The 14,226-nt window shown below is 43.9% G+C and overlaps 1 protein-coding gene across 2 annotated transcripts; it reads right to left on the bottom strand.

The window, feature by feature from the left end:
• Positions 1-134: 134 nt before the first annotated feature.
• Positions 135-8,440, bottom strand: LOC121400606 (protein kinase C delta type-like). Of its 2 annotated transcripts, none has more exons than XM_041584033.1 (8): positions 8,336-8,440; positions 7,247-7,414; positions 5,978-6,069; positions 5,081-5,143; positions 4,672-4,810; positions 4,167-4,355; positions 3,586-3,714; positions 135-2,706 (listed from the first exon to the last, which is right to left on the bottom strand). In XM_041584033.1, exons 1-8 carry the CDS (start codon positions 8,414-8,416, stop codon positions 2,572-2,574), a joined length of 996 nt encoding a protein of 331 aa, XP_041439967.1. In that variant the 5' UTR covers positions 8,417-8,440; the 3' UTR covers positions 135-2,571. The 2 variants fall into 2 exon arrangements, with proteins under 2 accessions (XP_041439967.1, XP_041439968.1); XM_041584034.1 differs by lacking the exon at positions 8,336-8,440 and adding an exon at positions 7,602-8,325.
• Positions 8,441-14,226: the final 5,786 nt, after the last annotated feature.

Raw genomic sequence — 14,226 nt, 5'->3', positions numbered from 1 at the left:
GTATGGGCTATGGGTGGAGGCGGGCCGATGGTTTGGGCCATGGGTGGCGAGGGCCGATGGTGTGGGCCATGTGTGGGGGCGGGCCAATGGTGTGGGCCATGTGTGGGGGCGGGCCATGTGTGGGGGCGGGCCAATGGTATGGGCCATGGGTGGGGAGGGCCAATGGTGTGGGCCATGGGTGGGGAGGGCCGATGGTATGGGCCATGGGTGGAGACGGGCCGATGGTTTGGGCCATGGGCGGCGAGGGCCGATGGTGTGGGCCATGGGTGGGGAGGGCCGATGGTGGGAGCCATTAGTGGGGAGGGCCGATGGTATGAGCCATGGGTGGAGGCGGGCCGATGGTTTGGGCCATGGGTGGGGAGGGCCGATGGTGTGGCCCATGGGTGGGGAGGGCCGATGGTGTGGGCCATGAGTAGGGTGGGCCATGGGTGGGCCGATGGTGGGGGCCATGTGTGGGGGCGGGCCAATGGTTTGGGCCATGGGTGGGGAGGGCCGATGGTGGGGGCCATGTGTGGAGGCGGGCCAATGGTTTGGGCCATGGGTGGGGAGGGCCGATGGTGTGGGCCATGAGTGGGGTGGGCCGATGGTGTGGGCCATGGGTGGGGAGGGCCGATGGTGGGAGCCATTAGTGGGGAGGGCCGATGGTATGGGCCATGTGTGGGGGCGGGCCAATGGTATGGGCCATGGGTGGGGAGGGCCAATGGTGTGGGCCATGAGTGGGATGGGCCGATGGTGTGGGCCATGGGTGGGGAGGGCGATGGTATGGGCCATGGGTGGAGACGGGCCGATGGTTTGGGCCATGGGTGGCGAGGGCCGATGGTGTGGGCCATGTGTGGGGAGGGCCAATGGTGTGGGCCATGGGTGGGGAGGGCCGATGGTATGGGCCATGGGTGGAGACGGGCCGATGGTTTGGGCCATGGGTGGCGAGGGCCGATGGTGTGGGCCATGTGTGTGGGCGGGCCGATGGTGTGGGCCATGAGTGGCGTGGGCCGATGGTGTGGGCCATGGGTGGGGAGGGCCGATGGTGTGAGCCATTAGTGGGGAGGGCCAATGGTATGGGCCATGGGTGGGGAGGGCCGATGGTGTGAGCCATTAGTGGGGAAGGCCGATGGTGTGAGCCATTAGTGGGGAGGGCCAAAGGTATGGGCCATGGGTGGGGAGGGCCGATGGTAGGAGCCATTAGTGTGGAGGGCCGATGGTATGGGCCATGGGTGGAGACGGGCCGATGGTTTGGGCCATGGGTGGCAAGGGCCGATGGTGTGGGCCATGTGTGGGGAGGGCCAATGGTGTGGGCCATGGGTGGGGAGGGCCGATGGTATGGGCCATGGGTGGAGACGGGCCGATGGTTTGGGCCATGGGTGGCAAGGGCCGATGGTGTGGGCCATGTGTGGGGGCGGGCCGATGGTGTGGGCCATGGGTGGGGAGGGCCGATGGTGTGGGCTATGAGTGGCGTGGGCCGATGGTGTGGGCCATGGGTGGGGAGGGCCGATGGTGTGAGCCATTAGTGGGGAAGGCTGATGGTGTGAGCCATTAGTGGGGAGGGCCAATGGTATGGGCCATGGGTGGGGAGGGCCGATGGTAGGAGCCATTAGTGTGGAGGGCCGATGGTATGGACCATGGGTGAAGACGGGCCGATGGTTTGGGCCATTGGTGGCGAGGGCCGATGGTGTGGGCCATGAGTGGGGTGGGCCAATGGTGTGGGCCATGGGTGGGGAGGGCCGATGGTGTGAGCCATTAGTGGGGAGGGCCGATGGTATGGGCCATGGGTGGAGGTGGGCCGATGGTGTGGGCCATGGGTGGGGAGGGCCGATGGTGGGGGCCATTAGTGTGGAGGGCCGATGGTATGGGCCATGGGTGGAGACGGGCCGATGGTTTGGGCCATGGGTGGCGAGGGCCGATGGTGTGGGCCATGTGTGGGGGCGGGCCAATGGTATGGGCCATGGGTGGGGAGGGCCAATGGTGTGGGCCATGAGTGGGGTGGGCCAATGGTGTGGGCCATGGGTATGGTGGGCCGATGGTGTGGGCCATGGGTGGGGAGGGCCAATGGTGGGGGCCATAGGTGGGGGGCAGGCCGATGGTATGGGTGGGTCAATGATGTGGGCGGGCCAATGGTGTGGGCCATGAGTGGAGGTGGGCCGATGGTTTGGGCCATGGGTGGGGAGGGCCGATGGTGTGGGCCATGAGTGGGGTGGGCCGATGGTGTGGGCCATGGGTGGGGAGGGCCGATGGTGGGGGCCAAAGGTGGTGTGGGCCTGAGGTGGGTAGGAGCGATGGTGTGGCTGTTTGTAAGGAACAATAGGAAGGGGCCATTGGTTAGGCCAAGAAAAAGTGGCCGATGGTTAGGCCAAGAGAAAAAGGATGGAGGCACAGAACAGTAGTTATGCCAAGAGAAAGGGTTGGAGGCAGGGGCTGATGTTAAGGGCCCAGGTGCAGAGCACCGATGGTAAGAGGCAGGGGGATGGTAGAAGCTCAAGGGCAGTAGCCCAATGGTAAGGGCCCAGGGCCAATGTTAAGGGCCCGGTGACAAGGGCAGATGGTAAGATCCTATAAATCCTTGCTGACTGGAACGGGTTATATTTTCCAGCTGGGACTCAGGAATGCAAGGTCCTTAATCATTGTTGAGCCACCTGAAGCGCTGATAAATTCCATGTCTTCCAGGAATGACAGTAGCTCTTTCTGAATTACATTGGTTTCCACAGCTGGTATCTGCAAGAAAGAAATTATACATTAATTTATTTTATCTCATCTATTTGTACATTACAAAGATACAAGGCACAAAATTCAGTCTGGAAACAGACTTTTTAGCAATGTGCCTCATAGATCATTTGCCTAAAATCTATCTAATCATTTGAAGGCTTGAATGTTTTATGCCCATGGCAAACAAGAAGTCACTTAAATGCGAAACTTTAACTTAAATCAGGGCTTTACAACTTGTGGCCCATGCTTTACACCTTTGCTATTGTCAAGTCACAGCACTTCTGCTAAGAAATACAGAGCACTGGCATAAAAGGAACAAAGAAACCACCACAACTGATATAATAAATAGCTGTCCAGGACTCTTTCCTTGTATGCCACTGGCACTCTGTATTTCTTAGCATGGCAGCAGGAAAATTCATATTCATATCCATAATGTGATGGAGTGCACTGTTATAGAAAGCAGCTGGAAAGTGGTGCATACTTGAAAGAAGAAAGGAGTAACAATGGGCAGAAGGTGAAGAAGGTGCAAAAGGACACAGAGAAAAGTGGGACAGTATGTAAATGGGCAGATATGAAAGAAGAATGGGTGAAAGCAAGTTTTAAAGAGATACATGAGGAGAGAAAAGGGCACAAATGAAAAAAAGAAGGATGGAATTGGTGAGCAAATGGGGGATAGAAGCACAAAGCAAGATAACAATTAGGAAGATTAGAAAAATGAATTTTAATAGGAGAAACTTTTTTGTCATTTGTTTCAACATCAATGCTCTGTGAAGTTGGACAACACCCTAAGGTGACGCTGAACTAGAAGTAGGCCTAGTGGTTGTCAGTGATCTGTATGGTGGATAAAATTAGTTAATAAAGCTGGAGCTACTGTAGTGATGTACTTACTGCTCTTGGCTTGGCGGGGGGTGAGATCTTCATATTCTCCAGCGCTGTCCAGTCAACAGATTGATAAAATCGGTGCTGCCTTATGTCTCCTGTTGTGCCCAGGCGCTTGTTGGGATCCTTCTCTAGGAGCTAAAAAGAAAACATTAACATTGTTATAGATAATTACCAGGGACTAGGGTTGCCACCTGGCCGGTATTTTACCGGCCTGGCCGGTAAAAATGACGGTTGATCCCAATGTTTTTAATAGGGAAAAAAGATAAATATATAGGAAGGCCGGTATTTTTTTCAGGAAAAGGTGGCAACCCTACCAGGGACCCATGGCACAAAATGTTTAATTCTGGGAGATTTCACTGCTAAATGCCTTAGCTGAAACTTTTAACTGAAACTCCTTTCTATGAGTGTGAGTATGTATCTTGTGCCAAAATCAGCTGTGTGTGTCTGTATCCAGTCCAACGCAGTTCTTGTACACAGGACAGTACACTGTCCCTGATTCTGCTGTCAAAGAAACTCTGTTCTGTATTAAGATAGTGTGGTTTTTGTGTTGCTTTAGCTCTAACTTCCCTGCATGGATTCATACCCACCTCCTGCAGCAGTTCTTTGAAATCGCTGCTGAGATTGACTGGAAAAAGAGGCTTCTCATACATGACTGAATGGATCAGCTTCTGAATGGAATTCTGACTGAATGGATATCTTCTGGTGGCCATTTTGTAAAGCATAACAGCAAATGCCCACCAATCCACTCCGGCATCATATCCAGTCCTTGAAAGAATCTAGAAAATCAATGAGATTTAAATAATTAAAAGCTTCTTCTGGAATCATTCCTGTAACAAGTTCATCATTTTAAATTATAGTATAAGCATAAGTAAATCGAAATTCACTAATATATGTTAGGTACTGCCCAGTTCATTCAGAGTTTTCCCCTGGGCTGGTGCTCCTATTTATAAGAAAATGCACCAGTCATGGGAACTTCCTAGCATAATGTTTCACATCCATCTTAAATACCTTGCCAGTCATACTAAGTATAGCCTTGGTAGTAAAGTAAAATCCTTGTATCATGTTAGTAAGTAATAAAACTGAGTTTCTCACCTCTGGAGCCATGAAGAAGTAGGTTCCGAACAAGCCATATGCCTTTATGCCAGGAGACATCCCTTCTGCAACTGTGCCAAAATCTGCGATCTTAACATGTCCCTCGGCGCTAAGTAAAATATTTGGTGGCTTCAGATCCCTGGAAAACAATAATTAGAAGTGTAGTTATTAGCAATTGGATGTAGAAAAGAAGGAGTCAGGATAGAAGTCGTCAGGATAAAGAGGCAAACATATAGGTGTTGCCACTGCATTCCCACTGTAGAGTCTGATTGGGTCCCACAGGTATACGTAATCTTCACAAACCAAAAACTGCAGGTGGAAGGTGCTGAGGGATATGGGTCGGTAGCAGTTGTAGTAATAGTGGAAAAGTAGTGATAGATTAGGGCTGATGTGGAAAAGTTTTACTTACCGGTGCACAATACCGCGTGAATGCAGATATTGGAGGCCGGCGATCACTTCAGCCGAATAGAAGCTTTGCAAAAAACAGAAAACAATTTAAACATAGATCACAATATAAATTATGGATCATGTCTTTAGGAAACGTCAGTAAAAAAATTTCTATGCTTTAATACCTTAAATGTATAATTAAATAATAAACAAACACCCTTTAAAAAAGACTGCATAAAATAGCACCCTATATACACACGTTATACCCTAAATACACATGTTATACCCTATATACACACGTTATACCCTATATAGACATGTTATACCCTATATAGACACGTTATACCCTATATACACACGTTATCCCCTATATACACACTATACCCTAAATACACGTTATACCCTATATACACATGTTATACCCTATATACACACGTTATACCCTATATACACACGTTATACCCTATATACACAAGTTATACCCTATATACACACGTTATACCATATATACACACATTATACCCTATATACAAACGTTATACCCAATGTATACACATTATACCCTATATACACACGTTATACCCTATATACACAAGTTATACCCTATGTACACACGTTATACCCTTTATACACACGTTATACCCTATATACACACGTTATACCCTATATAAACACGTTATACCCTATATACACAAGTAATACCCTTTATACACACACTATATCCTATGTACACACGTTATACCCTTTATACACACGTTATACCATATATACACACGTTATACCCTATATAAACACGTTATACCCTATATACACACGTTATAACTTAATAATTTGGCAAAGTCATTATTACACACACGTGTCACTTTAAGATCATTTTATGCTCCCTCAGATTGCTCCTTACAGTTAGCTTGCTACTTACATTATGCTGTCCCTGGTAAGTTGACCTTCCATATCTATTAGGTCCTGCAGAGTTCCTCCTCTCACGCGCTCCATAACAAGGAAAGCATGCAGCTGGGAGATAAATGAGAAGAGACTGAAACATGGGAAACTCTAGCACAAAACTGCATACAGTGATCACAAACATTCATAACTCATCCAGATAGAGAAAAATGACTGAATGGCCAAGCAGCTTCTGCAGGCTTCTGTGGAACAAGAACAGGTTAATCCTTCTGCAGACAAATGTGTGTCTGTGTGAAAGATTAATCACAATCCAAACTTTAAAGACAGAAAGCTGTGTAGGGCCAGACCAGACACTCTTGTGGCATGTGAAATCTCTTGAAAAAATCATTGTATTTCCTTATTTCTTCAGCTAAACTGGAGCCAAATGCCTAAATGTATCAACTCCATATAGGGCCAGGCTGCTTGATCTAGTCCCTGTGTGACCTCAGCCTTATCATGCAGCAGAGGGCTGTAAAGAAGGGCATCTGTGGAGCTATAGGGGTATGTCTGCGGTGATCATATAGAGCAAGGTCTCCAACCTTCTTCCAACCTAAAAGGAGTTGGGAGCAACACAAACAGGAAAAATCTTCCTTGGGGTGCTAAATAAATGCAGTGATTGGCCATTTTGTAGCCCCTATGTGGACTGGCAGCCTACAGGAGGCTCTGTTTGACAGTACACCTAGGTTTTCTGCAACCAAAACTTGTCTGGAATTCAAAAATAAGCACCTGCTTTGAGGCCACTGGCAGCAACATCCAAGGGGTTGGTAAGCAACATGTTGCTCTTGAGCCATTGGTTGGGGATCACTGATATAGAGTATGCAGAGTAAAGACTAATCCCCATATGTAATAAAAGGCACTCTATGTGCCCAGTAGTAGTTACCCATAGCAATCAATAAGATGTTTGCTTTTAAACAGGTGATCAGTAAATTCTAGCTGCCGATTGGTTGCTATGGGTTATTGCACCTTGAAAAACGAAGTGCCTTTTATTACATTACTTTGTACATTCAGTGCAGCACCTCTAAGTGCTCTAACACCTGACCTCCATCCTGCAAACAAATGAAAGGTACAGGTAGAAATCATTACATAGACATAAACTTGTTTGAATTTTAAGGGGAAACACAATGGTGCAATGCAGTAAAAAAGTGGCATGATCTATAAAAAAAAAGGACATTATGGTGTCATTATGGTAAAGTCAGTAACATTTTCTAGTGTAAGGCCACTAGCAAATCAAAATGTTTTTCTATTGTACCTTTGTTTGGAATGCTGCATATCCTCGACAAAGAAAGGGACAACCTTCTGATGTTCTGAGGGTACGTGCCTCTGCCAGGATCATGTTGATATGTGCTTGTTGGTCTTTCTTTTGCATGACTTTAATTGCCACTTGCTCTCTGCAGTTGGTCAGTGATGCCAGCATAACCTAGGAAAGACAAAATGAATCTGATAGTTTTAGTAATGATACACCAATCAAATGATTCACAAACATGAATTAATCACTAACAGTGAATCAAAAGTTATTTGTAAATATAAGTACTGAAACACAGTATGTTCTGCTCCTTTCTTTGACTACTCACACCATGAAAACACTGCATTGACAGGTAGCTCACCTGCAGCCAAGACTCCAGTTCCCACAATGCCTTGTTCTGTGATTAGCGGAAATTAGAAGAAGAATGGCAGACAAGTGCAAGGCATTGTGTGGATTGGATTCCTAGAAGAAAGAAGAAAGCCTGGAAGAAAGCTGATTTCTGATACATTGTCTCTGTAGTCTGGTAGACTGAGGAGGGAACAGGAAGGGACATACAGGGAAACTACTTTTTAATCTCTGTTTTCATAAATCTGCTTGGATAGAAGTGAGAAGGCGCTGTTGGTATAAATGCTGAATAATTTCCTGTACCACATACAAAGACCCAGCTGCCAACTTTATAAATTACATCATTATTACCGGTTTAATCAATTGGATTGTAGCTTGGATGATTTCATGAAAAACAATAATATCAAAGGCTACTGTGATATTAAAGTCTATAATTAGTATAGCTATTGCTGTTTATAGTTTATATATGGGAGTAAATAGATATTTCTGTAGAAGTATGTTTATATAGGTGCACTTGGGTGTGTTTGGAGAGGTGGAACTTGATGGAATTTGGTCTTTTTCCAATCGAAATTAATTACATTATGTAACTATGTAAATTCAACCTAAGACATTTGGTTTATATGGGAAGTCCATCTTATTTTCTAACATAATTCACTCCGAAGCAGTGATACATACCAACTAACTATCATACTTGCCTTTTCTAAATACTATACACCTCAAAATTCCAATTTCTTGGAAGCAATCACTCACCTTGCCGAAGGTTCCATTCCCCAGTTCCTTATGGAATTCATAGTTTTTGATTTTTTGGGGATTAGGCTTCTTTGCTGGCATGCAAGGCTGTTTCCTTCCACTTGCTTCTTCTGGGGGGAAAGGATAGAAATTAATAATTCATATTGCTAACATACTGTGAAAGACAACACAATGACTGAATAGATGTGAAAAGTAGCTTTGTTACCTATCAGTCACTGTTTACCAATGTATTTTCCTGTCAATGTATTGATTAGCTAAAGAAGACCCATATCTGACAAAAAGGTGTGCAAGACAATTCTTATGTTGCATTTGCAAAGGCAGGTGTTTTGGGCCTTTGGCTGCTTCTGCACTTGTGAGTGTACCTGATGCAGATAAGCCCTATACTTTCCATCTGTGTTTGCAAAATTCGGAGTGCTCGACCCTTCAAGAAAACCCTATGCAGGGTATCAGGTGCTTACTCTGGTTGACCTTTTCCTGCCCACAGGGTCCAGCATACAATGTAGAAAGTAATCCAGCAGCACACTGATTTTTGATGTAATAAGTGATATTATGTATTCAGCCCATATACACACAAGGTAAGGGCAACGTTTCGGACCCCACTGGGCACTTTGTCAAGCCTTGACAAAGGGCCCAGTGGGGTCCGAAACGTTGCCCTTACCTTGTATGTATATGGGCTGAATAAATAATATCACTTATCACATCAAAAATCAGTGTGCTGCTGGATTACTTTCTACATTCTATACTTCCCATCTGTCATGGAGCAGGTGATAACCACAGGGCCCTGTTGTATGATGGGCACCCTGCATGCCAGTTCTGGGTAAGGTAAAGATAATAATGCTGATTCAATAGTAGAATGAATGGGTAAATACCTATAATCTGAAGAGCCATTTGAAATACCTCCGGCTAAAGGGTTGAAACAATAAGGCAGTGCCACCATACAAGAATATAGTCCCTCTATTAGAGCAATCCCTAAAGCAAGTTGGTGGAAAACCTGGAGCCTATGACATGTTTGCAAGTTGGGGTAAGACACCATTGATATACAGGCATGGGATCTGTTTTCCAGAAAGCTCCAAATTATGGAAAGCCAGTCTCCCAAAGACACAATTTCAATCAAATAATTCATATTTTTAAAAATGATTTCCCTTTTCTCTTTAGTAATAAAACAGTGCCTTGTACTTAACCCAAACTAAAATAAAATCCATGCTTTTTGCATGAGAAATAATTCATTGGGGTTATTAAGTGTTTAAATTATTTATCGGTAGACAGAAGGTATGGAGATCCAAATAATGGAAAGACCCCATTATCTGGAAAACCGTAGGCTCGAGGTTAACAGGTCCTCTACCTGTATTACTTTATATCCTGTTTATTTGAACCCAGTATTAGGAGAATTAGTTTCTGAATTGATGACCATATTTTCCAGGTCTCTAGCAGAAAGGAAACTAACTTTTACCCCAAATCTCAAATTATAGTGACCGAAGGATAGGATTTCTGGAATATTTTCACATAATAATGTAACATGGGATCTGTCTGAACTATGCCAAGAGGGCATAGTTTGTACCTAAATCTAGTTTTTGGCCTAAATCTATCCTGTGACAAGCGACTTCTATTCATGCCTTTTATTATACATTGGGGCGGCATTAAAGGGGGGGTCGAATTTCATTTAACTTTTAGTATGTTTTAAAATAGCTAATTCTAACAAACGTTTCAATTGGCCTTCATTTTCTATTTTTTATAGTTTTTGAATTATTTGCTTTCTTCTTCTGTTACCAGCTTTCAAATGGGGGTCACTGACCCCATCTAAAAAACAAATGCTCTTAGGCTACAAATGTATTTTTAATCGCTGCTTTTTATTATTCATCTTTTTATTCAGGATGAATGGAAAGCTAAATATCTCAAAAACCACAAATAATAAAAAATGAAAGCCAATTGCAATTAGTCATAGAATACCACTCTCTACAGCATACTTAAAGTTAATTTAAAGCTGAACAACCCCTTTAACATTTTCTTACCCAGTACAGAAATGGCACAAAGGCATTTTATGTGGCTACAGTCTTCTTAGGACACTGGGAGTTCCAGATAAAACCACTGCAATGAGTTTAACCTGTGTATATAAGGAGTCCCTATTCTTTTTAATCATCTGTTAACTGTAATAATCAATTGCCAGCATATATATATATATACTGTCCACAAATGAGTTCCAAGCATTGGGTCTTGTAGCAAACAACAATTAAATAAATAACAAGCAAAGTAACCCACCTTCAACTTTAAATTAACTTTTAGTATGATGTAGAGATTGATATTCTGATATAAATTGCAATTGGCTTTCCTTTTTTTATTATTTGTGATGTTTGAGTTATTTAGCAGCTCTCCAGTTTGCAGTCAGTATCAGATTAGGTGTCCTATAAAAAGCTTGTAAAATAACTAAGTGGCCCTGGAGGGGCTGTGTTAGGATGGAATGGCTGACATGAGGTATGCTGACAGAGGGAGAACACTGTCTTGTGCTATGTTTAATATAATGCTTTTATACTGAGATTTTCTGTAATTACTTAATAAATGCTTGAAGTGAGTTACGTTCCATGTTATTTATTTAATTAATAACTATTAGTTAACTTTATACTAGGAAGAATTATGGAGGCTTGGAATACATAATCAAAGCAAGCAGGCAGATGTCATTTTGTTGATACTGTTATTTGTATCACCCCAAAATCTTGTGCATGTGCCTCAATGGGGGACCTAATGGCCATGTCTATACACAGGCTATACACTTATATATAGTAAATGAGTGCAGTGACATCTAGAAAGTGCTGAATGTAAAGTCAAAGTAATCTACTGCCCCACCTATATGTCTGAAGCAGGCAGTGTTGGACTGGGGTGCCAGGGGCCCACCAGAAAACCTTAGTCTGAGGGCCCACGTTCTAAATTATTATACCTCCTCCCCTCACTCAACCTCTTTATTCTCCTAGTCTCTTTTCTCTACATATTTTACTTTATTCTTGCATTATTAAGCCTCTTTGTTCCCATAAAGAAACAGAGAATGACCATGTAATAGGCCAAATGGTTAGAAGCAAGAGGCCCACTGACACCTGAGCCCACCAGGAGTTTTCCTGGTATCCCTGCGGGCCAGTTAATTTAAGAATAACGTCTACAATAACAATGTTCAGGTTGGTTCTCCTTACCTTCTGCTGGATCTGCCTTTCTCTTCCTGCTCTTCTCCTTCTTCTCATGCTCTTCTCTGGGGTTATGTGATCTTTCCTCCTCCTTGTTGGTCATCACCTTGATCCTTTTGGATGACTCTCCTCTGTCCTTTTTCTGGTTTAGTTGATGAGCTACAGATATATAAAAGTATTAGTGTATCAGCCATTCAGTTATGAGGGTGTTAGACATTGGTTTGGAAACCCCCTAAGGGGGGAGCAGAGCAGTGAGTAACAGTTTGAATGTCAGTTAGGATGAAATCTGCAGAGAAAGCCTATTTGCTCTTTCATGTTCTCCCCATATGTAATAAAATACATGTTTGCCCTAGAAGAGTAACCAAGAGTACAAGATGTTTGCTTTCAGGCAGTAAATCCAACCTGCTGTAGGTGACAAGACCAGTAGCAAACTATGCACCTTTTTTTATACAGCTCCCCTAGTTACTTATGGGAGCCCAGTCTGAAAGTCAGTTAGGATGAGATTTAGGTTGGCTACTTATACTGTGCTCTTTTGTATATGATTTTGCCTTAAAACACTGTAATTACTCAAAGAAAGAGGCAGTTGGCAAATGATGCAAGAAGGACTGGATCAGTGGGGTAGATTTAACTAACAGGTTAATCAGCCATAGATAGGCTGCTGTAGGCAACATCACATGTAATATTTCTCACCTATACGTACTTAAACCAGCCCCTAAATCCCCAAAATAACCAGAGTACAACAGGAAATGTTTTAACACCAAATCTCCTTTAGATTGAGCTTCTTGGGGTAACTAGGCAAATAGACAATCTCCATAGATGTCCCTCAAACTGTGCTTCAGGCTGAGACCAACTGACAAACTAAAAAGGGAAAAGAAACTTTCTAGGCAGGATGAGCTCTAGAATAAAATGTATAATTACATTCATGATCAGAAAGCTCTTTCTTACCTTCTGTTGGTTCTCTTGCTCTCTTCTTGCTATTCTTCTCCTTCGCTTGTTCTTTTTGGTGCAAGTTCTTATCCTCCATTTTTGTTCTTATGGCCTTGATGTTATTAGGCGCCTGTTCTCTCTTCTCCTTCATCTTCCTTTTCCTCGTGAGCCCACGGGATGGAGTTTGTTTGGACCCACCCATAGATGGTGGATGGATCCTTTAAACTTGGAAATCTTTAAAAAACGCTTCTCGCAGGGAGACGCACGGAAAGCACTACTACACGCTGCAGCAGCTCTGAGTAGAGTGAAAGCTCAGTGTCCAACTGTCACTGAGCAACTGTCTCAACTGTCACATGGCTGTGCACATGATGTGGTGAATGACTACATAGCATAGTAGCTAAACTCCCTGAAACTCCCAGCACCTTTATTCTCATGTACAAATGTCCGCAAACTCTCATGCTTTTAAAGTTTTACTGTTGACCTCATTGCCCTTAATGTATAAGCTGCTTCATTTTTATCTGACTAATATAGACAACTCCCAGCACCTTCTGTTTTAATTGACAAGGTTCTCTAGGCAGGGATTTTGCACAAAAAGTAAAGGGGACAGGGGTATTTTCTCCAGCTTGCATCCTCTGTGACCCTCATCTTTTAAGCTGGTCTATTGGCACCGCCTATACCCTCATTTTAATCATCACACCTGCCTGTAAGAGTCAGTACTGGACACAGATCATCTGATGTAGGAAGGGGAGGAGACACAAGGACCACATAGTGTGCTGCTACACACAGGGAAATAAATGATTTTCCCCATTTTCCAACACCTCATAACATGCTTCTGATTTCTATGACAAGTGGCACGTAGCTATAAGTACATATTCAGCACCTTTTTAAACTTGAGAGCAGCGCCATGGCGGGGGGGGGGGGGATTAGGTGCAGAGAGTTTGGCAGCAAAGGGAAGGTCTGAAGTGGTGCTGTTTGGATTTCTATAGAGGTTTTGACTGGACACAACCATCTATCTTAATAGAAAGCAAGGAAAGGCAGTTGGGACCATGCAGTTACATCAATGAACTTGGTAGGGACAATACTATTTCAGCACTTCCTAGATGTCACTGCTCTCCACACATTCTCCCTCTCTCTTCACCGTTTAATTGTGTAGTCAGTGCATGGGGATGGACATCAGGTCCCCCATTTTGGTGCACAAACAAGATTCTGAGATGATACAAGGCTTGTCTTAATAACAGTGTCCACAAAATGGCTGCTGCCTGCTTGCTATAATTTTGAAATCCCAGACTGAAGGAAACAAGATTCAAATAATTTATATCATGTAATTAAAGTTAATTTTGCTTTATTAATGTGATTAAATTGGATTAGCCTAATTAGCCTATTTCCCTGTACTCCTTATTGTCCTTGGGCTTATCCTTTAAAGCACTTGGTTTTAACATAACTAAAACAGTGATCGTATGGTGGTATAACAGTACACAACAATGGAGTTGGCATACCTGTATTACAGCAGAGAAATACACTGTCATGTACAGAGCAAGGCTTGAATGGTGAGTTGCAGATCACAGTGTGTGTGTTTTTTTTATCTGAACTTTTGCAAGTACTAATTTAGAAAATTCCCTGCAAGAACATGTAAAATAATATTTTAATCAAGTTCACTTTGAGTGAGGTACATCGCGCTCGTTTGATCCATGAGCTGTGCTGACAAGAAACAAGTGCCGTAAACTGATACGCCACTGCCTTCCTGCGCTTTATAAAAAGACTGTTTATTAATAGGCACATGGGCACTATTCCCCGGCC

This window comes from Xenopus laevis, chromosome 2S (genome assembly GCF_017654675.1).
Source record: "Xenopus laevis strain J_2021 chromosome 2S, Xenopus_laevis_v10.1, whole genome shotgun sequence".
Classification (NCBI taxonomy): Eukaryota; Metazoa; Chordata; class Amphibia; order Anura; family Pipidae; genus Xenopus; species Xenopus laevis.
The sequence above is the reverse complement of the archived record's forward strand: the minus strand, read 5'-3'. Positions and strand labels throughout refer to the sequence as shown.

Excerpts from the sequence above, each read along its gene's own strand:
- LOC121400606 (XM_041584033.1), bottom strand. The coding sequence starts at position 8,416 with ATGCCAGCAAAGAAGCCTAATCCCCAAAAAATCAAAAACTATGAATTC. Across the intron at positions 5,144-5,977 it reads CTTACCAGGGACAGCATAAT|CTTCTATTCGGCTGAAGTGA; the intron begins GTAAGTAGCAAG and ends TTTTTTGCAAAG. Across the intron at positions 4,811-5,080 it reads TCACGCGGTATTGTGCACCG|GGATCTGAAGCCACCAAATA; the intron begins GTAAGTAAAACT and ends ATTGTTTTCCAG.